General features: G+C 38.9%; 1 protein-coding gene across 1 annotated transcript; it reads left to right on the top strand.

Annotated features, from left to right (window-relative positions):
• The first annotated feature begins 1,148 nt into the window (after positions 1–1,148).
• Positions 1,149–13,042, top strand: LOC125263175. Its single transcript, XM_048182095.1, has 18 exons — positions 1,149–1,979; positions 2,104–2,167; positions 2,243–2,269; positions 4,172–4,585; positions 4,841–5,230; positions 5,376–5,447; positions 6,448–6,840; positions 6,992–7,408; positions 7,521–7,607; positions 8,156–8,536; positions 8,613–8,711; positions 8,893–9,018; positions 9,101–9,285; positions 10,460–10,617; positions 11,585–11,830; positions 12,062–12,224; positions 12,496–12,598; positions 12,698–13,042. Exons 2-18 carry the CDS (start codon positions 2,119–2,121, stop codon positions 12,799–12,801), a joined length of 3,414 nt encoding a protein of 1,137 aa, XP_048038052.1. The 5' UTR covers positions 1,149–1,979; positions 2,104–2,118; the 3' UTR covers positions 12,802–13,042.
• Positions 13,043–23,862: the final 10,820 nt, after the last annotated feature.

The following is a 23,862-nucleotide window of genomic DNA, read 5'->3' as shown; positions in this document are numbered from 1 at the left end:
CTCTGATGAGTGTCCTGATACAATTTAATTTATCACCACAAAAATATGCAAATTTACGTAATATTGTCTGATTCCATTTCAATAAATGTGTCACTGATTGTTTTCTTATCTCATGTGTTCTTACATTCAAATAAATTACTTTATCATTTACACAAATTATATATCTATCTTATTTTACTCAAGAAGATGAGTTACAGTAACAACGACAATCAGATTCATGTTTACTGAAAGCAAACATTAAAAGATTATTTCTGTCCTTTGCTTCTTTTCAGCTGGATAACTTAAAAAATGCTTTTGTTTTGCAGCTTAAGGAAGTATTTCTATAATAGACTTTCAGAAGAACAAAATGATTTGGTCCATGAATAAGGTACAAAATCTCATTAAGAGATTAACAGTTCACTTACATGAAGACATTTTGATAGTTTTAAACTTTTCTTGAATTGATGAAGTAATTTGATTAAATCGGATGTAATGTTTCAGAGGGACTGAAACTGGTTAGGTTTAGCTTTCTAATTGATTTACATTTTAAACAATGTTATTATTATATTCCAAAAAAGCATGTTTATCTTTAAAACATTTCAATTAATAAAAACTAAAGAATCACCTAGAATATTTTCCCCCATTATTTCAAAGCACATATGATGGGGACTTGAAAATGCAGTAAGAATAACACAGGTATTTATGTTTGTGTAAGGAATGTGGCTTTATTGTCTGATTTTTATAATCATTCACTTTCAGTAATAATTAAGAGAAGAGATTTGCAATTTTTCCTCTGATCTTCTTGATCTTTTTTTTTTTTTTTTTTTTTTTTTAAATCTTTGCAGTTGTTTTGCTTGTTCTCCATAGTGTTGATACTATAAAATGCATAAGTGGTGTGTTTCTTTTTTCAAGAAAGAATGTCGGTGCACCAGTTGAATTTCTCTTTAATAGAAGATAAGACCGGGTGAGGCTTAGCTATTGTTCAAATAACCAAAAAAGTTCTTGTATTGTTTGGGTTTTATTTTTAAGCAAAGAGAAACTGAAACTGACTGTCTGGCTTGGACATAGGGCTGGGCGATATGGACCAAAAAAATCATATCTCTGTATTTTTATGCTGAGTGCACAATATGCATTATATGAATTATGGTATTTTCTGCTTTGCAGAAATCAGTCTGATGTTTTCCTCAAAGACCCATGCTTCATTTCATTTCAATTACATAAAAATGACAACAAACCTGACCATCAAGTCTGGGTAAACAGAAAGGTTAAGGAAAGTTGAAGCAAATTTAATACTACTAAAATGCTGTGGCATTTGTTGATCCTGCATGTTTTGCAAATTGTAATATTCCCATTAAACAAAACTGAATGTCTGGAAAATGTTCTCAGTACAAAAGCTTGTTGATTACTCCCAGTCTTATGGACTAATACATAGCATTAATTAATTAATGGTTAAACACATTATGAAAACAAAGAATTTCCTGTAGCTCAGACAGCCGAACATTGCACTAGCAATGCCAAGATCATGCATTCGATTCTCCGGAAAAGCAGAAGTGTACCTTGAGTTCAGTGTAAGTTGTGGATAAAAGCATCTGCAAAATGTATACATGTAATTATTACATTAATAAGCATTGATTTTGATCACTCAAAGAGTGTTTCAAGGTACTTTTTTGTGAAGCTGATTTGGGAGAAAAAAATGCTAAATAAAACAAACCAACTCATTTTCATTCCATCTCCATTCATCTATTCAAGCACAGAATGGAAGAATGTCTTTCTAAATGATAGGTCTATGCAAAGAAACAATGTGTTGACATGTAATGTGACAAACAACTTATGTCACATGAAAAACCTGTTTAAGCTATTGTTGAGAAATTACATCTGTTTTTAGTGAAAGTCCACCCACATTTATTAAAGCACTGATAAGACTGTGAGATCTGCAGATCAGCATCACTGCATTGAGCTGCTGAAGAGAGAATCTCTCTGAGTTTGATCTGAAGCAGCAGGTAAAGCTATTTTTCTCTTCATTTTACCTTTTGAGCTCAAATGACTTTTAATGCAAAAAAATTAAGTTGTTTTTACAAATATGCACAAAGAATATAATTAAAATAAGATTTTTTTCATGTGCAGGTGCTGTTTGTCATAATGAGGTTTCTAATCTCACTGTGTGTGTCACTACTGCTGCTGATTAATGGTGAGTGTTTAAAATCTGTCATGTAAAATGGCTTAATATCTTCACGATATTAAATCTATACTGTGTATTTAACAGGTGAAATAACCAATGGACAAACAACAGGTACAATCATTCTTGCACTTTATTTAATCTCCTGTTAATCTCCTTTAATGTACAAAACTACCCTTACCAGAGCACTGTTGAAAAATTAATTAATTAATGAATAAATAAATATTTAAGCACAATCAACTTGGCTGTTTAAGTCATTTCAACATAAATCACATTAAACTGGCTTAAAGTTATTTTTGTGTGTGTGTTAATGAAAAAACATTGTTGTCAACTTAATGATCATTTTTTTACAGTTTTTGCAGCATAAATTTATAAAGTGGTTACATCACGCAGTTGTAACTTTAAGGTGCTTATGTATTTGATTTGAAAAGTAAGAAGTTACTAAATAAATTATGATATAGGTGACTTGAGTAAATGTTTGACATTCTTCACTAAAAAATCCTAATAAAAAAACCTTTCTTATTAGGCTAAAATATCTATAATATGTAATATGAAACTGAGATCTATTACATAATTTCAAGAAATTATAATTTTTTTATAGTCATCTGAAGACCCTAGACACAAATAATACATTTTAACTGCTGTATTTAACCAAGGTGTTTTGGTCTGTGCGCTACAATCATGGGCTTGTAATAGAAAATTGTAAGTCAATTCCATTTCGATTTGACTTACATTATTTAAAACCTGACATTTCAACGTTTATTTAGACATATGTCTCATGTTTGTGTGATAAGTATTCACATTAGGTACAGTTCATTTGTAACGACTATCAGAATGGACTTCATTGAGAAAGAGACTGCAGATCACACATCATGTTTGTTTTCTTTATTTTGCTGCTGCTACTGCACTGTAAAACCGAACAGTGAAATTAATAAAAAATTAAATGAGTTTGTTTCACTCATATAATAATGAACGTTCATTGTACTTAATAGAAAAAAAAAATGTGTGAACTCAACATTTCATTGTAGTAAGCTGAACTTAATATGATTGAATTGAGTTGCAGCAGATTTCTAATCTCTAATTGCCACTTTGCATGAGATGCATCTTACGTTGCTGATATATATGAACAATTTATTAAAAAATTTAATTAAATTCTGATTGTGTTGGTAATTGGCACTTACCTAAAGCTAAAAGAAGTTTTGTGCCTCTAACCTCGAGTTGCTTTTTTATCTGAATGCTATGCAAAAAACACTTAAGGTTTGCCACAGACTTGTCCCACCAACTACAATTCAACTGAATGCTTCTTTATGTACCTCTACTCTTGAAAAACATTTTTTAAACAGGAAATGATGGAATATTTACTAAATATTTTCTGGTCTGTTCATACGGGATTAGCATTACCTGATGTAATTTTTCCGGTCGTTATTACAGAAGGTAAAAGTCGTCATAATTTTTACTGACTTAGTTCGTAATGATTTCTGAGATGGCACATTCGGACGGGATTAAAATCACTGAGAAGCTCAGGTAATAATTACTTTGCCCCACCTCTTCATGTAAAACTAATCCTGTCTAAATAGGGTTTTAGGCATACAATGCTTTTGAGAAATGCAGCTGAACAGGTGAGATGGGTGGAGTAGCAAGTGTGATGATCCATGATTGACAGCAAAACTTTGACATCACCGAGTGGTCAGAGCAGGAACAGCAGGACCTGAAAACCACCTAAAGAGACATGATAGTAGATGTTTTTTAAGTAAAACATTAAAAATATGAAACATTAAACTGTTAAACATTATTTTCACCTTATCAATAAGCATTTATTTTTAAAAATTATTCAAAGCCACTCTACTGATTTTTGAAAAAAAAAAAAAAAAAAAAACTTGCTGTTCAAATAGAAACAGGTGCTACTATAACAAGCCTAATACAGATAAATTCTACAGTCCAGCAAGTACAAGGAAATAAGGAATACTGAGGAGAAAAAATAACTAAGTATCATCGACTGTCTGTTGTCTGTCTCAGAACCTACGACTTCCATCTCTGATCCATGCTATGATTATAACACTCTTGATGATTCCTGGAGAGACATACGGCAAAGCCAGTACTATGGACGTGATGACACCCTTGTTGAATGGAGTGGATGGTATCGGCTCTATTTGAATGGAGAAAGTGCCCAGATGTCGGAGTGGTGTGTGAGTTATATGCAATGTGGTGGTGAAACTGGACTGTATCTCAATGGTTCTCATCCAACACTTGAGGATGGAGTGGTGACCCTTGAAGTTGTGGGAACTCATTCATGGTGGTGGTCAGGGTATTCCCGTCAGTGTGGCGCCTACAGATCCATGTCCATCCGAGTCAAAGCCTGTCCAGGAGATTATTATGTCTATGAATTTGTCAAACCCAACACATCAGTCTCTAGACCTACATATTGTGCAGGTACGATCTACAGGCTGTGTGGCTTTAAGTTTCATTTTCTGAGAGTACAAGCATGATGTTGAACCAACCTCAGGTTGTAACAGTGATTCAATGCCATTACCATTGATTTTTGGTTGAAATTTCAACATTAATTGCGGGTGCAAAAGTGATATTGATTCAATGTGGTTAACGTTGACACATTAACATTGTTTCGATCATTGCTTGCTATCTGGGTATTTTGACAGTGTTTACAAAGATCTCTTTTGTCTATGACAGTTGCTTTCAAAAACATCAGCAGTGATCCCTGCTACAACTATGAGTCTCTGGATCGTCCCTGGAGAGCCAACAATGAAAGTGGAGCTTACTTTTGTGATTACTCTTTCTCCTGGAATGGCTGGTACCGGCTTTTCTACAATGGGATGGACATCCGGATGCCAGAGACCTGTGTTAGTTCATTTAGCTGCAACACATACTATAATCTGTGGCTCAATGATCCTCACCCTCAGATAGAGGATGGAGTGGTGATCAGGGAGGTCTGTGGTAGTTATCATTGGGGAGGCTGCTGTGAATACAACTCAAAACCCATCAGAGTGAAAGCGTGCCCAGGCAATTACTATGTCTATGAACTTGTGAATCCACAATTCCAGTGTGCCGGATACTGCACAGGTACTGTGCTTTTCAGCCTTTTTTTATTTTAACTTTTAAAGTATTTCAAACATTTTTAAATTATTTCAGTCATGACTTACTTTGTTTCTTTGGATTTTTTTTTTTTTTTTAATTTTTATTTATTTTTAATTTTTTTATATATAAGATGTCAGCACGATTTCACAGGTGATTTCCACTGTGAGTCCAGACATAATCACTGTATCCAGCATCATCTTGAGTAAGTTTTTGCAATGATTCTACTCTACAGTTTAAAAAATGCACCTTTTATGCTTGAACATGTAGCATCACATTTACACAATCATGTCATGTACAGTACAAATGGCTGTATTTGATAAAAACAGAAGTTAAAATTTATTGAGAAGACTGTTTTAACCATGATTCAGTATTTTATATTTTTATATAAACTGATATACAAGCAAAGAGCCAAACTGCCCAACTAAATTAAACACTGATCACAATAATGATGACCAAACATAAAAAACAACATCTAAACCTCTGTTAATTCTCAAAATGAAATGTAGACAAATGACAGAAATAAAGTCAGTCTGGTTTGTAATAGAGATTTAATGTCTTTCCAGTTGATTTCATCTAAGGCTGTGCCTGAAGTCAGTTGTAGTTCTTGTGTTTCTCTTTCCTTCAGTGATTATGCTCGTTATCATCAGGTGTCTGTAATAATCACACAATCATCTCTCAATAAATCACTTAAGCATCTAATTAACTCTAACACTGCCTAAGTGTTACTTTTAACACCCAGCTGGTGGTATGAACACAGAGCGGTGTTAATTTAACACTATGAAATTACTGTGCATTCAGTAGAAAACGTATATGATGTAGTGTTTATTTTAGCCTATATTACGTTTGCCATGCCTGATTTCTGAGAGATGCATGGAAACAGCATCATGGCTCAGTTCATTAATATGTGTTTACACTCACACGCTCATTATTGCACAGTGACTTTAAAGGTTTATATATAATATTGTGCTATCCCCTGGCTCACCTGTTATCCAGCAAATACAAGGAAGTGACTGTGTCTCCTGAATATGTTTTTTTTTCTATTACTTGGTAGAACTTGTTATTCATTTTGAAGCCATTATTCGTGCCTTTCCAAATAAGGTATTTGGCTTCATGCACATCCCTAGTTCCTCATGATTATTACTATGTTTGAGTTGTTCAAATTTGCCCTCATAAAGTTCTTTGTTTTGATCTCTCTAACATAGATTATGACCCATGCAATAACTACAACATACTTGATAACTCCTGGCGAAGCACACTCAATTACTGGTCTTGGTATGGATACATATCTGATCATGATGACACTCGTGTAGAATGGGATGGCTGGTATCGACTCTTCATTGATGGATCAAGTGCTCAGATGCCTGAGTGGTGTTTTTATTACATGTCATGTGGAGGTTTTAGTTCTCTGTGGCTTGGTGGCTCTCATCCTCGGATAGAAGATGGAGTTGTTACTCGTGAAATTTACGGCTCTCGCGAATATCAGTGCAGTCGCTACAGCTCCAACCCAATCCAAGTCAAAGCTTGTCCTGGAAATTATTATGTCTACAAATTTACCAGGCCAAGGATTTCAATCCCTGCTCCTGTATATTGTGCAGGTACCTTCTTTAATCTTTATATTTGACATTCTTGTCATGAATTTTACTGTAAACTCTTACTTTACACTTTGTAAAATTCTCTCTCTCTCTCTCTCTCTCTCTATATATATATATATATATATAATGTTCTCTTTCTGCTTTTTCAAAATAGTACCTTTCTCTACTCCAAGTGTCGACCCCTGCTACAACTATACCAGTCTGGATGAGCCTTGGAGAGCCACTGACAACTATACTGACTATTATAACTCTAGATGTGATTATAATGTGGAGTGGAATGGCTGGTACCGACTGTTCCACAATGGTGAAAATACTCACATGCCAGAATCATGTGTTAATTATGGCAGGTGTGGCACTTATCATCCACTGTGGCTCAACGGCCCTCACCCACAGCTGGAAGATGGAGTGGTCACCCGTCAGGTCTGTGTTTCAGTGTGGAGTGACTGCCGTGCTTCATCAGTGGATGGCTGGTGTTCTTATAAATCCCACCCTATAAGAGTCAAAGCCTGTCCAGGAGATTACTACGTTTATGAGTTTGTAAAGCCAATATTTTGCGGGGCTTACTGTGTAGGTGGGTATTCATTCATATGCACTTCATTCATTTACTTTTGTGGTTTTTTGTTTTGTTTTGTTTTGTTTTGTTTAAAAATGAGTGATGTTGAAAAAAAATGTTTCTATAACAGAATCTACAAACGAGTCCATCCCACCAGAATCTACAACAGAGACAATCCCATTTATAGAATCCATTACTCCACCAATCACAACCACTGGTATTGTATTAACTCCTTTATAAAACCCTCACAAGCATCTTCGACTTTCCCCCCCTTTTTGACCCATTACATGAAGGTGTGGAAAAAAATGAATTTCTCTAGTAAAGATGAGTAAAATTACATTAGACAGAAGAAAAACAGCTCACAGAATGAATATGGAAAGGACAACAATTGTGTAAAGACTCATTTTCTGCATGGCACTAGACTGAATCCAATTACTGCATTAACTCTTTGCAATAAACGGTAAACAGAGAATGTATTTTTAATCTTTCATAAGCCCTTTCACATCCTCAAACTGTTTACAGGCCTCAGAGGCAGGAAATTACTTAGTAGCATGTAAGTACATGGATATAAGGTAAAAGAATCGACTAGGAGTTTGATAGCTCTCCATATATTTATATATATTTGTAATGTACTGTTGTTGCTGAAAACACAATTTACTTAAAATGATTGTAATGGAGCTCAAGTATAGAGTGCTCTGCAGTTATAAATTCATACCACAACTATTACAACTATGTGAATAAATACATAACATTTTTTTCTAACAGCTCCCCCTGTTGACCCCTGCTATAACTACTATGCCCTGGATGATCCATGGAGAGCCACCAACAATCATTATTCCTCTGAGATAATGTGTGACACTGCAGTCAGCTGGGACGGTTGGTACCGTCTCTTCATTGAGGGTCAGAGCGTTCAGATGCCAGACACATGTGTTTCTGAATATAGTTGTGGCACTTATGCTCCACTGTGGCTGAACGGTGGACATCCAACTGTTGAGGATGGAGTGGTCACTCGAGATGTCTGCGGTCACTGGGACAATAACTGCTGCTATTTCCAGTCTAATCCCATTAAAGTCAAAGCTTGTCCAGGAGGATATTTTGTCTACGAGTTTGTGAGACCAACTACATGCAGTTTGGCATACTGTGCAGGTACATTTAATTACATGTGCATTTTGTTTATGTAAGAGATCATTTTTAATGCAATATTCTATTCTTTTTTTTCCAGATGTAAGCAACATAAACAGTACCTATACTACTGTCATTCCAGAGACAACCACAACTGAAACAACCTCAGAAACTACAGCTGAAACCACAACAACAATCTGTAGGATTATTGTTATCTATGTTATGTACTCATTTCACATGCTAAGGAGCTCACATGGCTCCAAATACAGTATTCATAGTGAACAATGCAAGGTTTATTAGAAAACTAGAATAGGAAATATACTAGAGCAGAGGTGAAGTGCATAGAAGAAAAATAAGAATTATTGTTTTTCACCCCCTAGTTGATGAAAATCCTTGTTCTGAACTCAGCTGCTCTGAGAACGAAAGGTGTGGGATGAAAAATGGTGTTTATGGCTGTTTATGTAAAAAGGACCCTAACAGATCACAACCACATTCTGACTCATTTGGTTGGTATCATTCCACAACAAAATGTGAAAAATACTATGTCCACCCCCAGTCATTAATTACCTTCTGTTTTCATTCTCTCAGATTTCTCAGAAACCTGTGAAAGCAGCTCTGGCTCAATGTCTGTGTCTCGCTGTCAGCTCTTTGAGGCTGGTTTTCCAGCTGACCACTTACACCTCAATGATCCCAGCTGCAAAGGAATAGTCCAGAATGGGAGAGTGGAATTCCATTTTGATAATGATGAACACATCTGTGGTACAAATCTTGTGGTAGGTTTAAATTTAAATTTATTTACACCATCCAAATACTTGTAATGCCCGAACCAAAAGAGTTTGATTTAACCATTGGGGAATCTCTATGAGACTCTTTAGGGAGGTCTGTATGGATACATCTTTAACAACAAAAGTAAGGGCCCAAACAGACCTCCCTTAAGTTTTCTCAAAGTCCCAAAAAGACAGTGGGGGGAGTGTACAACACTCTTCCACACAAAAGAGTCTGGAACATGTGCCCGCATTCTCCACCATTATTTCACTTGTATATAAAAGTCCCTGTTTATAGGTGGACCTGAGAACACCTGAATAATAAACCTTAATCATCTTATTGTCAACTAAATAACATTGTGCCAAAAGTTATAGGATGTTATGAGGATACAGTGATGAATTATAACCTTGCACACAGAAATCAGTCTTATAGCTATGAGATCCAACAGGAAAAGCCACTTGCTTCATTACGCTGCAGGTTCATGCAGGACTTTTCTTTTTTGTGTGCAGAAGCCCTTTGCTGGAGATTTGGTAAATGCAGACAGCACAAATCCATGATTTACTAGGCTATCAATTAGATTTTTATCAAGCTATCACGTTTATTTTTCCAATCCACTGGTCACATTTGAAAGTCAAACTCAGAAATAACTTGTATCCAAACTTGTATCCATTGGGCAGGCAATAATATGAAGTTTAACTAAATACAAATGAATATAAATATAAATGAAAGTAATGGAGCAGCAGTCAAATCAGTCAGCAGGACACCAGGATTTTTCCTGACTGACTGCGGGGCTGCAGGGTGTGGACACATCAATGCTGTTTACCTTAAGGTCCAGTCAGGTCGGTCTCTGGATAATTTTATCGAGTATGTCTTGGGTCAGGTTTTCTTTAAAAAAAAATATTTATGCACGTCAGGTTCAGGTAAGAAGTGATTCGGGTCGGGTACAGATTTTCGAACCCAAGAAGTCCTCTAGATCAGAGGGAGCACAAAGAATCATTTTCACACACAAATTGGCAGCTCTGAATCCTGACCCTAACCTAAATGATAAACTTTGGGATGTGTTGGAGTAGACTTGGAGTGCTCGACTCTTGCATCATCAAGATTTTGACTAAAATTGATGCATCTCTTCATGGAAAAGTTCTGATGTTATTTTTAACAAAACAATATATTTGTTGTCTGCAGGCTAATGGCACTCATTTCATCTATGATAACTTTATTCTGGGGACACCAAGGTCAGAAGGTCTCATCAGCAGACAGAAGATCCTGAAGCTTTCTTTCAGCTGTGTTTATCCTCAAACACAAACATTTTCCATGAATGTGGAAATCAACCCACTGGAGAGGTGCGAGTCAAATACAAATTTTGATTTCAATTGTACCTTTATTTACGCTCTAGATTTATCACCCTAAGGTTGTTCAAACCCTATGTCTTTATTAAATCTGTGGAGGTAGGAAACATTGTAATGCAGTTAGTCCTCATAGAGACATTCAAGCTTCAGAAAAGATGCAAGTTTAGCCACTCCGGTCCTACTTGTCCTACCCCGAGTGGCACTAGAATCGGGGCCCACCAGCATGGGAGGCAGGCGAGATAACAAAGATGCTAAAGACCCTGGTGTCAGTTGCTAGTGGGCCTCTTGTGAGCAGGGGAGTGAGGTTTACCTGCACAGTTCTGGCAACTGACTCTAGAGACTGTGTTCTATAGCGTCCTTGTTAGCGCATCCACCTCACATGGATACATGCAAAGCTCTTACTAGCTGGCTTCCATACTCAAAGATGCACTGTGTTACAAGGCTATTGAAATTATGCTGTAGCTTGCACTAGGAGCAGATCAGTCAGACTTAAGAACAAATGTTTCTGATGAAGTAAAATATCCCTGCACATATCCCTGCATCTCTGATTAACTTCTTATGAAACCACCATAGAGAACTAGTCGCCAGACAGCAACATAGTGTTGGCCCAGATCCGGCCCACATCTGGTATGTGTGGAATCCATGCGGGCCAGATTTGGGCCGGATCTGAGCCGACACTATGTTGCTGTCTGGGGTGCATATGTCAACATTTTCAATGATGACTTTGGGTCTGTTCTTTAAACAAAGATATCACATGAATTCAGAACATTTGAAATATAGTGCATGAGTATGGACTATTTTAATGATACTTTTATGTTGTCATTGCATTTTTGGAATCTTAAAATGTTCTGCTTTTGTGTTCCATAGAAGAAAAAATGTCATAGTTTAAAACTGCACACAGCTGAGTAAATGTCAAAATGCATTACAAGTAGTTTTAACATAGATCTTGTTACTTCATTAGTGTTGTGCACAAGACTCTTCCCACTGGTGAAGGCAGATATCAGGTTCGGATGATTCCATATGAGGATGATGAGTTTACCCGGCCCTTCACTGGTGCAGTGGATGCAGAACTCGACCAGGAGATGCATGTGGAAGTTCGTGTTGAGGGGGTCGATAGCCGCCAGTTTGCCCTGGTGATGGACACGTGTTGGGCTACACCTGTCAATGACCCTGATTACAGCCTCCGCTGGGATCTCATTGTTAACGAGTAAACCAGTGCTTTTCTTCTGGTCTTTTAAGCTTAGCCTAAACTCAATGTAACATTTTACTGAATAAATAATAATCATATAACTTTTAGGATCGCCTTACACACTTTGTCTTTTTGTATGTCAGAACTAAAGCACAAGATTTTTTGAACATGTAATGTAAATGTGTGATGATCTACAGGATATTGTTCTTTTATTGAATTGTTTCAAATGAAAGCACTTGATATTCTCAGGTGTCCCAATCCAAATGACGACACAGTGGAGCTGCTGCAGAACGGCCTCTCGACATCCAGCCGTTTCTCCTTCAGGATGTTTATCTTCACTGAAAACTCCACTAAGCTTTACCTGCACTGTGCTGTTCACCTTTGCCTTCTGTCAAGCAACCGCTGCTCAACAGTGAGTTTTGAGATGGTTAATGTAAATGTAAAGGCTTAAGAACCATTGATAAACCCCTGTTGATCAAACACTAATCTATGTGTTGACAGTGAAATACTTGCTCTAAATGTCCATGGTGGTGAGGTTTAATGTTCAAGGATGCTAAAATATATGTTTTGGCTGCCCTCTGCTGGAGATTTTGTGCACTCCAGAGAGGATGTCTCATGTCTCATGTTTGTTCAGTGATATTGAACAGGTATTCACAGCTGGATTTCTCTCTTTTCACTATCAGGACTGTAACTCCAGACATTATCACAGACAGAGCAGGTCTCTGGACTTCCATGACAGCTCTTCTATATCCATGGGTCCTCTGATGTTATCTGAAGGGAACACAGGTGAATATTTCATTTATTTTAATATTTGTAAATAAATGTTTATGATGGTTTCCTACATGAATACATTTCAATGCATTGCATTATATTCCCTGTTCACAGATAAGTGGGTCCCAGACCAAGTGAAGGTCTCTGAGGCTTCTTGTCTGTGTGCTTCTCTGATGCTGTTACTTGTTCCTCTGATGAGTGTCCTGATACAACTTTAGTTTGTTTCCACAGAGAATGTGTAACATTTTATTTACATGCATATGTAAATAACCACTTTGGTTTTGGGCTTCTGACTGATTCCTTATTTTATGTAGTTTTGTCTATTTACCTAAAATCATTAATTACTTACATGACTGGTCATATAACACATTAATCTTACTTTACTTAAAATTATGTACAACAAAAACAATCAGAGTCATGTTAATTCAAATCATGCAAAATCATTAAAAGGGTCATTCCTGTTCTCTGGTTTCTTTCAGTTCTGTAACATTTATGAAGTTAATGAACTCAATTTTTTTCCAAACTTAAGGTTTATGTATTTGAATTACATATACATTTTCCATCCATTTGGATTACATAGTTTTATAAACAAATTAATAAACTACATATTTGTAAGTCATACATAAATGAAACAGGTAAGATTTATATAATTGTATTAATAAACTGAATGTGATTCACATTTGTCAGCCATGCGTAAATGAAAAAAAGACTTAAAAGATTAAAAAAAAGGAAAACTGGAATTGAAGAGGTGGGTAGGACAGAGTGCATTTAGCGTGACATAGATATTACATTCAAATCTGAACACCCTGTTAGACCTTACCAGGCTTTTTTTTACAATAAAATACAAGCAACACTGTTGCCAGTAATTTATGATTGATTGTACTGTTGATTTACTGTAATCTACAGTATGTTACTGTAAAAATGCCATGCACTTGTGTTAACTAATTTCATTTGCAGAAACGACTGCCTTAAATTGTCCGACAGCCATTAAAATGTATAAACTAATATTTATAATGTGCTAATAATGTGTGCATATTATTACTGTGAACTTATTTCATTTGAGTCCCCTAAGAATATTTGAAATAGAGATTTGCACTGCATCAGCAACTACACACATTTATTACTAACCAGACTGACTTTCTGTCAGATATCTACAGAAGATCTTATTGAGAATTAACAGAGGTTTAGATGTTGATGTCTTATTGAAAATGTTTCTTTTGAGGTCACCATCATGGAGATAAGTGTTTGGTTTAGTTGTGCTCTTGACCTTTGACCTTTGTTGAGTTGCTTCTTTTTCAGCAATTGCAGGTGTTTTCAGAAAACATTTCTGCATTGATAAAACAGATCAACATGTCTGTTTTAGCATATCATTGCATTAAAGTGACTTGTTCACAGCAGATGTTTGAATGTTTCAGGAACATCATACTAACCTTTAAATAACATTCTACAAACATTGCGGAAACTGGACATTTTTATGTTCTTGGAATGTTACAAATCAATGTTCATACAATGTTGAATTTTAAATCAAATTTAAGTTGAAAGAACGTTTGAGGAACATTATACCTTATAAAAACGTTCCTCTAACGTCAAGAAAACTGGACATTTTTTACATTCCCAGAACCAACACTGAACATTTAGAGAATGTTCTTATAATAAAGTTCTGTTAGCTAGGGAGTAGTAAATTTGGCCATGCACATCACTGCAGCTTGTTTTTATCTTAATTCAAAGATGAAGATTCAAAATTCATCAAAGATAAAGGTATTATACAATAGCCTATGGACCAGCAACTGTCAGTAGTAAAGCCACCTTACGTGCTTCTGGATTTGTGTCCTTCCTGATGGCTGCCATGTATAACTGCACCAGTTGCTGTCAACATTTCATGTGAGCTTCAAATTCTCCGGCGGTTTCAAGGTATCCATCATGTCGCTTTCACAACAAGCTTTTTTTTTGGTTTGAGTTCACTCCTGCTGTCATGATTTCAGTGATTTGAAAAAAATATTTCTCAGTGCAGTCTCAACATGTCTGTTTATTTTCTCTTAACACCAACATGTGGTTGTATTCTTTGTTACTCATTGCATAGTATTCGTCACATTATACTTAACACAGTGCCATCTAGTGGCTGTCTTGAGTAACAGGCACAATCACTGGATATCATTACAGATACTGAGCAAATAACTCCTGATAACATGCCAATTCAGGGTGAGCCACTAGGTGGAGGTGTTGCTCCGCAGATGAGACCACAGAGACAAATCACACTAGAGATTTAAAGGGCCCTATCGTACACTCGGGCGCAATGCGATGCCAGGCATGAAGCAAGTGTTTTTTGCTAGTTTCAGCCCGACACAGTTATTATTTTCACATCCAGTGCCACATATTTAAATAGCAAATGCACTCGTGCCCATCTGTTCGCCCATGGGCGTGCTGGTCTGAGAACAAGGTGTGTTCAGGTGCATTGTTGGCATATTGCTATTTTGAGGCAACTGAAATAGACTGCGCCATTGACCAACGAAAACCTGGTCTAAAGTCAATAGTGCAGTATATGTATATTAGCGTACACTCTGCTTGTTATACAAACAGGGACGTGCAGCACACTAACATGCAAAATATTAAAAATAAAAGGATTCAGTTTTCCCACTTGCAAATTCTGGCATTTAAATAATGAATCCGCCATGGTGCAAGCACAACTGGCTTTTAAAGGGAATGGGGGATTAGACTCTGATTGGTTTATTGAACGTCATGCCCAAAACACACCCATGTCTCATTAAGAGACAAGGTGCAACCCTTTTGGACCATGCGCCTAGTGCACAGAGCATTTTTTCCATTGTTAAACTAGCAAAAGTGGATTTGGGTGTGCCCTAAATGCACCTGCACCATGTGCTTCAGACCATGTGCTTAGATTGTTAAAATAGGGCCAAAAAACGTTCTTGTTGCCTGTTGGAGGAAATGGAGTGCCGTTGATATGTTTATGTATTTCACTGTTCCCAAAGTATATTATAATGTGTTCCAGATTAGTATGCAACAAAATCAGTATAAACAAAATTTGATGTGAAAATTAATTAGCTAATAATAATGTAAGCATTTACAAATAATGCTTTAAATATTTTTTTTTTTTTAAAAACTGAAGTTTTATATGTGACGCAGTGCTGAAATTTAATATACATAAAGTCTGTATTCCTCCAGGCGGCACTCAACATAATAAATGTAGTAAAACATGGAGAGACTCTTGAACCTTAGAGTGAGAAAACTTTATTGATAAACACAAGCAAATACATATGACAGATATACAGAAATAGTAAAGCGAGATCTGTGTCTCTGTTCTTTTTTTATTATTATTTGAGAGAATATATAAAAATAAAGCCTTACAAATATGATTTTTAAAAAATCTGACACTGAAACAGAGAACTGAAGCTCAAATAATCATCAGTATTTATTCTGACAAAAACACTAGAAGAACAAAAAACATACTTGAATAATCTTAAAGTTCAGCATTCTACATTCAATTTAAAAAAAGATGAACATATAAAGCCATAAACTAATATATCTCACAAATATTTGTATATGAAAAGTACAGTGTGAGAAATTACATTATCAGTTAAGTTCCTGATGTGTGGATATGTGCTTGATCTTATTCAGCTCTTCTGGATCTGATTTCATAAACCACAAGAATGACAGTAGCCATGCCCACCAGAGCAGAGAGGACCAATCGGATCACAGCTTCAGTAGGACCACAACAGTGGACAGAGTCTGAGGAATAAAAACATCAAACTGAGATCAGATCAGTCAATAAACACTAATATCAGCGCTGACATCAACTAATATCAGCACTGCCGTACCTGAACATGTGTGACAGAGATGAGTGATGTCCAGATGTTGAGTCTGGTTGCTGATGGGATTGTTAAGCACACAGCTGTAGGTGTTTTTATCCTGATATTCCACCTCCAGAGGTAGAGAGAGACTGATGCTGAGATCAGACACACTGATGCTGGACAATAAACCGTTTCCTTTGTACCAGGAGAGAGTCACATGACTCACATTCACAGCTAAACACTCCAATGAACAATTTGTTGATGATGATGATGAAGAACATTGTGAAGAGTTTCTGCTGATGACAGGAACAGGCAGACGAGCTGAAAAACATGAGAGAATAAAAAGAAATGAGGATGAATGAAGTTATTCAAGAAACATTGCGAGGAATGTCTCGGTTACAAAGGTAACCCTCATTCCCTGAAGGAGGGAACGGAGACGTACGTCGGACAGACCGACGAATAGGAATCTCGCTAGAGAGGCCAATCTACTTTGAGTGTAACTAAACCTGTTGCATTTCAGGTTTTCGCTGAGGAGCCAAACCGGATAGGTGGCAGCATCAGCGGGGTACAGCGACTGTGGCGACGAGACGTACGTCTCCGTTCCCTCCTTCAGGTAATGAGGGTTACCTTTGTAACCGAGACATTCCCATTCAGTCGGTCACGTTCAACGTACGTCAGACAGACCGACGAATAGGAATCCCTACCAAAGCGCCACAGGAGCTGCCCCCTTCCAGTGCTCTGTTGTAAGCCACCTGAACCCCCTTGCCTAAGGACGGCAGGACAGGGCTAACACAGAGAGTGTCGATCACTGCTGTTCCCCAAAACCCACTCAGTGAGACTATTGGATAACACTGGGAAAGCGTACCCTTTCGCTGGGAAAGGAATGTTGCAGAAGCCACATCCTTCCCCGAAGGAGTTATGTGGAGAAGTACATATGGACTAACCCTGTAGGGCTGTACTACATATGGAAGAACTGGGGTGACTCCAACCCGATGAGGGGTGGGTTCTCCCAGAGGGAAATACACAGGCTTCGTTTAGGAGCAACCATGGAACTAGACATATGGGATCCCTATAGGGTCACACATATGGAACCAAGCCTAAACCCGGTTCTTAAGGATGCAACGGAGTATAGGCCTGGCGCCAGATGCTCCGCCACGTCGGCTGCCGAAGGGAGATCGGAGGACTCAACAGGGTCTGCCTTGTAGTAACTCTCTGGAGTAAAAGCGCATGTAAGCACAGCAAGCCGACACTAAGCTGTGGCCTCTCCGTGCCTCTGACCTGAGGTGAGAACACGGGAGGAGACCGGCTCGACACAAAGAATCTAGCGAACGTGTTAGGTGTCGCCCAGCCCGCAGCTCTACAAATGTCTGTCAGCGAGGCGCCACGAGCCAGTGCCCAGGAGGATGCGACACCTCTCGTGGAGTGAGCATGCAACCTGAGCGGGCAGGGCACGTCTTGAGCTTGGTAAGCCAAGGCGATGGCGTTCACTATCCAGTGGGCCATCCTCTGCTTGGAGACAGCCTTTCCCTTCTGCTGGCCTCCGTAACAGACAAAGAGCTGGTCTGAGGTCCTGAAGCTTTGGGTTCTGTCGCAAAACGCAAACTGGACAGAGCAAAGCCAGGGCTGGGTCTGCCTCCTCCGGGGGCAGCACTTGCAGGCTCACTACCTGGTCCCTGAAGGGAGTGGTAGGAACCTTGGGCACATAGCCAGGCCGGGGTCTCAGTACCACGTGGCCGTCGCCCGGCCCGAACTCTAGGCACGATTCGTCGACCGTAAATGCCTGCAGGTCCCCTACCCTTTTGATGGAAGCCAATGCAACCAGCAGCAAATTCTTCATAGACAGAATCTTTAAGTCTGCTGACCGCAAGGGCTCAAAGGGAGCATTCTGGAGTGCTCTAAGCCCCAGAGTAAGGTCCCAAGAGGGTATGGATGGGGGACGAGGAGGATTTAATCGTCTCACTCCCCTAAGGAACCTGATGACCAGGTCGTGCTTACCAACAGATTTGCCATCTATGTGGTCAAGGTATGCAGAAATAGTGGCAGCATGAACTTTGAGGGTGGAGGGGGACAGCCTACGCTCCAACTGTTGCTGCAAGATTGAAAGCACGACTCTGATCGAACATCTTCGGGGGTCTTCTCGGCAAGAAGAGCACCACTCGACGAACAGGTTTCCACTTCAAGGCGTAAGCATGTCTCGTAGATGGTGCACGTGCCGAAGTGATGGTGTTAAGTACCTCGGGGGGTAAGTCACTTAGAACATCCGACCTCAGATTCTTCTGACTCCAAAGGAGGAGATGGCGGGCGAGTTGCGACATGTGACGGGAGCGTAGACCACCTTGACAGTTAATGTACACAACGGTCGCAGTGTTGTCCGTGCGGACCAGCACATGCTTGCCCTGTAACAGCCCTTTCAGGTGGCTCAGGGCAAGGTGTACTGCTGGCAACTCGAGGCAGTTGAAGTGCCAATGCAGTTGGGGGCCCGTCCACACCCCTGAAACTACATGCCCGTTGTACGTGGCACCCCAGCTGGTGGCAGAGGCATCTGTGAACACCACAGCATGCCGGGACACCTGCTCTAGGTGCACTCCTGCCCGAAGAAACAAGGGGTCCGACCACGGGCTGAAGGCTTGCCACCCAGAAAGTGCCGCGTTGCCACGCCCATCTCGGGACTCGGCCATGACGTCAGTGTTGAAGCGGTCTCATATGAAGCAAACCGATATGAAGGTTACTGCCGCTGCGGCTGCCATATGCCCCAGGAGCCTCTGAAAGAATTTCAGTAGGACCGCTGTCCTGCCTTTGAACGTATTCAAGCAGTTCCACACCGACTGAGCACGTTCCTCTGTGAGGCGTGCTGTCTGGTCAACCGAATCCAACTCCATACCAAGAAAAGAGATCCTCTGCACAGGGGAGAGTTTGCTCTTTTCCCAGTTGACCTGAAGGCCCAACTGGCCGAGGTGACTGAGCACCAGGTCCCTGTGTTCGCACAACTGATCCTGAGACTGAGCTAGAATAAGCCAGTCGTTGAGATAGTTGAGGATGCGAACACCCTGTTCTCTCATGGGAACAAGGGCTCCCTCCACAACTTTCGTGAAGACGCGGGGAGACAGGGCCAGCCCGAAGGGTAGGACTTTGTACTGATATGCTCGACCCTCGAACGCAAAGCGCAGGAATGACCTGTGTCGAGGAAGAATCGAGACATGAAAGTACGCGTCCTTGTGGAGGCTCCCTGGTCTGATACTAACTGAGGAGAACTGCTGGGCTCAGTCCCCGACAGTGTCACCGAAAGGCCACCTTGTGAGATGGGAGCGTCGAGAAAGCGTTTTTAGCTTGAGGGCGCTACAATGGAGATAGGCAAGGAGACCGTGCATCTAGAGCGCCGAGCGAGTGCTGGGTTGCCGTGACAACCTGTGCTGCAGCCCGGCACTCGACGGCACACGACACGCAGAGTAGCGAAAGGTTTGCTCTCGCTGATCTCCACGGTCTCCCAGAGTGTCGGGCAGACCCGCGGCTGTGCTTTTACACACAAGCAGCAGCTGGCCAACAACAGAGGGGACTCAAGCTTCCTGGAGAAAGAAGAGTCAAGACCGGTGTGTCGACGTGATCATGAACCACCCACGAACATTGTTTCAGCATGCGCCCAGACATGTGAAACAGTGATCGTGGCCGTCAGTGAGGACAGGAAACGACTGCATCCAGAAATACACAAATAGAATGTCATCTTTACTCTTTTAAAGAAGCACGCAGGGGAACGGCCGTCGCAATACAGACAGGGATTGTGTGCAGCCTGTCGTGTGCTCTCTCTCTCTTTGAAGCCGCTCACTCTTACCAGCCCTAAAAACGGCTCAAAAGCACACCGTACCGGCCGTGAGAACAGCCTTCTGATGCTGTCAAAACAGCTATTTGCTTAAAAATGGCAAACGAAACAAAAAACAGAAAATAAAGAGAGGACTTCGACCCCACTGCTGTGCTGTTCGCCCACACTCAAAAAAGAGAAGTTCAACCAAAAAGCTTGACTCGTCTTCTAGCAGACACTTGCATGCAGAGAACAGGAACAAACACCGTTCGGCTCCGAAGCGAAAAGCTGAAGATGCAACGCACCTGCTGCTCATTATATACCTGCGCTGCGAGGCGAGCAGCTGCTGCATATGATTGCATGCAAATGTGCATTGGCTCGTTTTAGTTACACTCGAAGTAGATTGGCCTCTCTAGCGAGATTCCTATTCGTCGGTCTGTCCGACGTACGCCGAACGTGACCAACTGAATCGGAACCAAGATGATCAAAAGATAAAAGAAAGATAAATAATATAAACCTGTCTGTCAATGTAAAAAAAAAATTAAAAATAAATAAAAGTAAGGGGATAAGTCCTTTTAACTAATTAGTCATGATAAGATCTTGATCTATCTGTAATAAATAAAACATGTGAAACTGATATTTAACTCACCGTATACAGTGAGACAAATAAAAGAATGGCTTCTATAAATTATGTTCTGTTTATAACATCCACTATGTTCAGTTGTGGTGTTTGTGATGGTCAGAGATCCAGTTTGATTGTCCAGCTTCAGTCTGTCTCTGAATCTCCCATCAAGAACATCATCATATACAGTGATGTTGTTGGCCCGTTTGTTGATTTTAGCTATTAAAGTGTCTTCATATCCAAACCTCAACTGAATCGCATCCATCCATTCAGTAAGATCAGAGTTTAGAGTGACTGAATCTCCCTCTGTCAATGACACTGTCAAACACACAGAACAAACAGAAACATGGTTTGTCACAGAAAAAAGAAAATAATGGCTTTATTAATTAAAGTTTAGTTTAAAACTGAAATAATATACAAAAATAAACAAAATGGTGAATGAAAAAACAGGTGTGTGTGTGTGTGTGTGTGTGTGTGTGTAAACTCACCATTGACAGTGAGATAGAAATCAATCCACATATAATTCTCTAGTTCATAAACTCCAGCATGTTCAGTTGTGATGTTTGTGATGGTCAGAGATCCAGTTTGATTGTCCAGTTTCAGTCTGTCTCTGAATCTCCCATCAAGAACATAATCATTTACAGTGAATCTGTCGGCCCGTTTGTTGATTTTAGCTATTAAAGTGTCTTTATATCCAAACCTCCACTCAATCACACCAGCATCCGTTACTTCAGTAAGATCAGAGTTTAGTGTGACTGAATCTCCCTCCTTCACTGACACGCTTACTTTCTTCACTACTCCACACTGTTCTGCAACACCTGAAGAACAGAGTTTTTCACAGATTAGACATTAACACTCTGAGGTCTGAGGTATCGCCGGCGATACCACAGCGTTTTTTTCTTACTAGTGTGAAAGAGACTCAAATACTCCGTCAATGTTGCACATACAATTAAGAGTTATACACCATTTTAATCTGTTGAATATCTTCTTTTATTTGTGTACACTCAGAGTAAAAACAAAATGTTGTGCTTTTTTGTAAAATAAAGAAAACTAACATGAAGCGTGATCTCTCGTCTCCCTCTGAAAGTCCAATCTGATAGTTCTCAGAAAATGAACTGTAACTTAGTGAATACTAATCACAAAAAAATTAGACTTATGTCTAAAAAAACTTTGAAATGTCAGGTTTTAAATCGTGTAAGTCAAATCGAAAACAAAAATTCTGTGTTTATGTAATCTGTATGAAAAGAGAGCCATGTCAGAAATCTGTGATTCAGCTCATTATCCGCTAATGCGGCCACGCCACGGAGCCAGCGCTATTCAGACGTAAATTCAGTCAATACATGCATACATCGTCTCAATAGTGTATTTATTGTCTTGAAAAGTGCTTTGAATAGCCATAGTTAGCGATCTCTGGCCTCTGTTAGTTCGGTTAGTTCCTGGATTGCCTATTCTTCTTTAGCAGGCATTTGTGGACAAAAGGGGCAGAGCGTCCTCCGGCTGCAAGTATGAATTGAAAACACAGTATCCAGCACTCATAGTAATGACAATAAATATTGAATAATTACTCCTCTGTATAGAAAATTGACATAAACATATGAGAATCCATCAATATTTCATGCTTTTAAGCTAAAAGCCTATATGAAATGCCATAGAGGTAACATAATTGTTCAGACACTTTGCATCACACAAATACATTATATTTTAAAGAGTATAATAGAATACCATTATTTTAAATTGTAATAATATTTCACAGTATTGCTGTTTTTTCTGTATGTTTGACATGATCACAGAGGGTTTTTTTCACAGCCTACCTGTCTGAAAGAGCTCATTATTTATGCAGGTCATTAGAGCTCTTTATGCGATTCTTTTGTATTCTCAGGTGAGAATCACCCATTATTCATGATGATTCACGCCTCCACGCGTACTGTGTTTCTTGACCAAAGATGATTTAGAAAATTTAAATCTCTCTATTGTTTTATATGAAGGAGTAGGAAGGATAATTTTTACATAATTTTGAAGCAAAAACTCTAGTCTACAATCTCCAATACCCAGAAGTCTTGTGAACACAGATTTAATATTATTTTTTTGGCCTTATTTCAGTGACTTAAGTTTTTTGTTTTTTCAATAACCACGCATAAACGTTATTCCTTCAAAAATACAAACATGTGCATACATGTTCCTCACATATTATTGTAGCCTAGTTTGTGCTGAATACAGTGTAGTGACACTTTTTCCATTAATATGTTTATGAACAACTGAAAAAAGCACAAATGTCAGGGCATGTCAAAACTTCTCCAGGCCCCAAATCAGCTTCAGACTCCAGAGGGTTAAACATTAAAGTAAAAGTGTTTTTTTAGTTATTTTTCCATATAAAAATATTTCTCTTTTCATTCAGCATCTTTTGTTGTTGTACTGCTGCAGAATATTATTCACGTCACATTTAAATGAATATTTTAATGAAGGCTTTATCAAACCAACATCAAGTGATTTTAACTCTTTAATGTCACACTAAAACTAATGCTGTTGAGTATCTGAGCTTCATATTTATATTATATTAGTTAATGAGTTTAGAGCTGAATTCCTGTTTCTGTTCTTCCAATGATCTCCCTGTTATTTAAAGCCTGAGTTCTGTTCAGTTCATCGTCCGGTATCGTCTACGTTACGTGGTTGTGTTTCTCCTCATGATTCTCCTGTGTATTGTGTGGATTATTAGATTAAAGACTGTTCTTTGAGTTATTTCCTGAGTCGTGCGCTTCATTACAGCCACCGTCGCTGACACTAACAGTGAATGTTAATCTTCTCTAACTAATTTAACCAGTAATTTAACTGAAGCCATAAAAATACATTTAAAACTCACCATCCAGACGCCACAAACAGAGCAAAACTAACTTGAGGAACATTTTCTTCATCGCTTCACTGAAAAGCCCACGATAGTGACTCTTAAAATGTCTGAAAACCCTCAGATTGATCTGAAACACACTGAACTGTGATATTTATCTGGTTGTGTGTAAATCCTCCCCCATCCTCAGTTAGTTTCCGCTCACACATCCGTCTCCTT

This window comes from Megalobrama amblycephala, linkage group LG2, assembly GCF_018812025.1.
Source record: "Megalobrama amblycephala isolate DHTTF-2021 linkage group LG2, ASM1881202v1, whole genome shotgun sequence".
Taxonomy (NCBI): Eukaryota; Metazoa; Chordata; class Actinopteri; order Cypriniformes; family Xenocyprididae; genus Megalobrama; species Megalobrama amblycephala.
This window is presented reverse-complemented; position numbering and strand designations above follow the sequence as displayed.

Excerpts from the sequence above, each read along its gene's own strand:
- LOC125263175 (XM_048182095.1), top strand. The coding sequence starts at position 2,119 with ATGAGGTTTCTAATCTCACTGTGTGTGTCACTACTGCTGCTGATTAAT. Across the intron at positions 2,270-4,171 it reads AACCAATGGACAAACAACAG|AACCTACGACTTCCATCTCT; the intron begins GTACAATCATTC and ends TGTCTGTCTCAG. Across the intron at positions 8,537-8,612 it reads CAGTTTGGCATACTGTGCAG|ATGTAAGCAACATAAACAGT; the intron begins GTACATTTAATT and ends TTTTTTTTCCAG.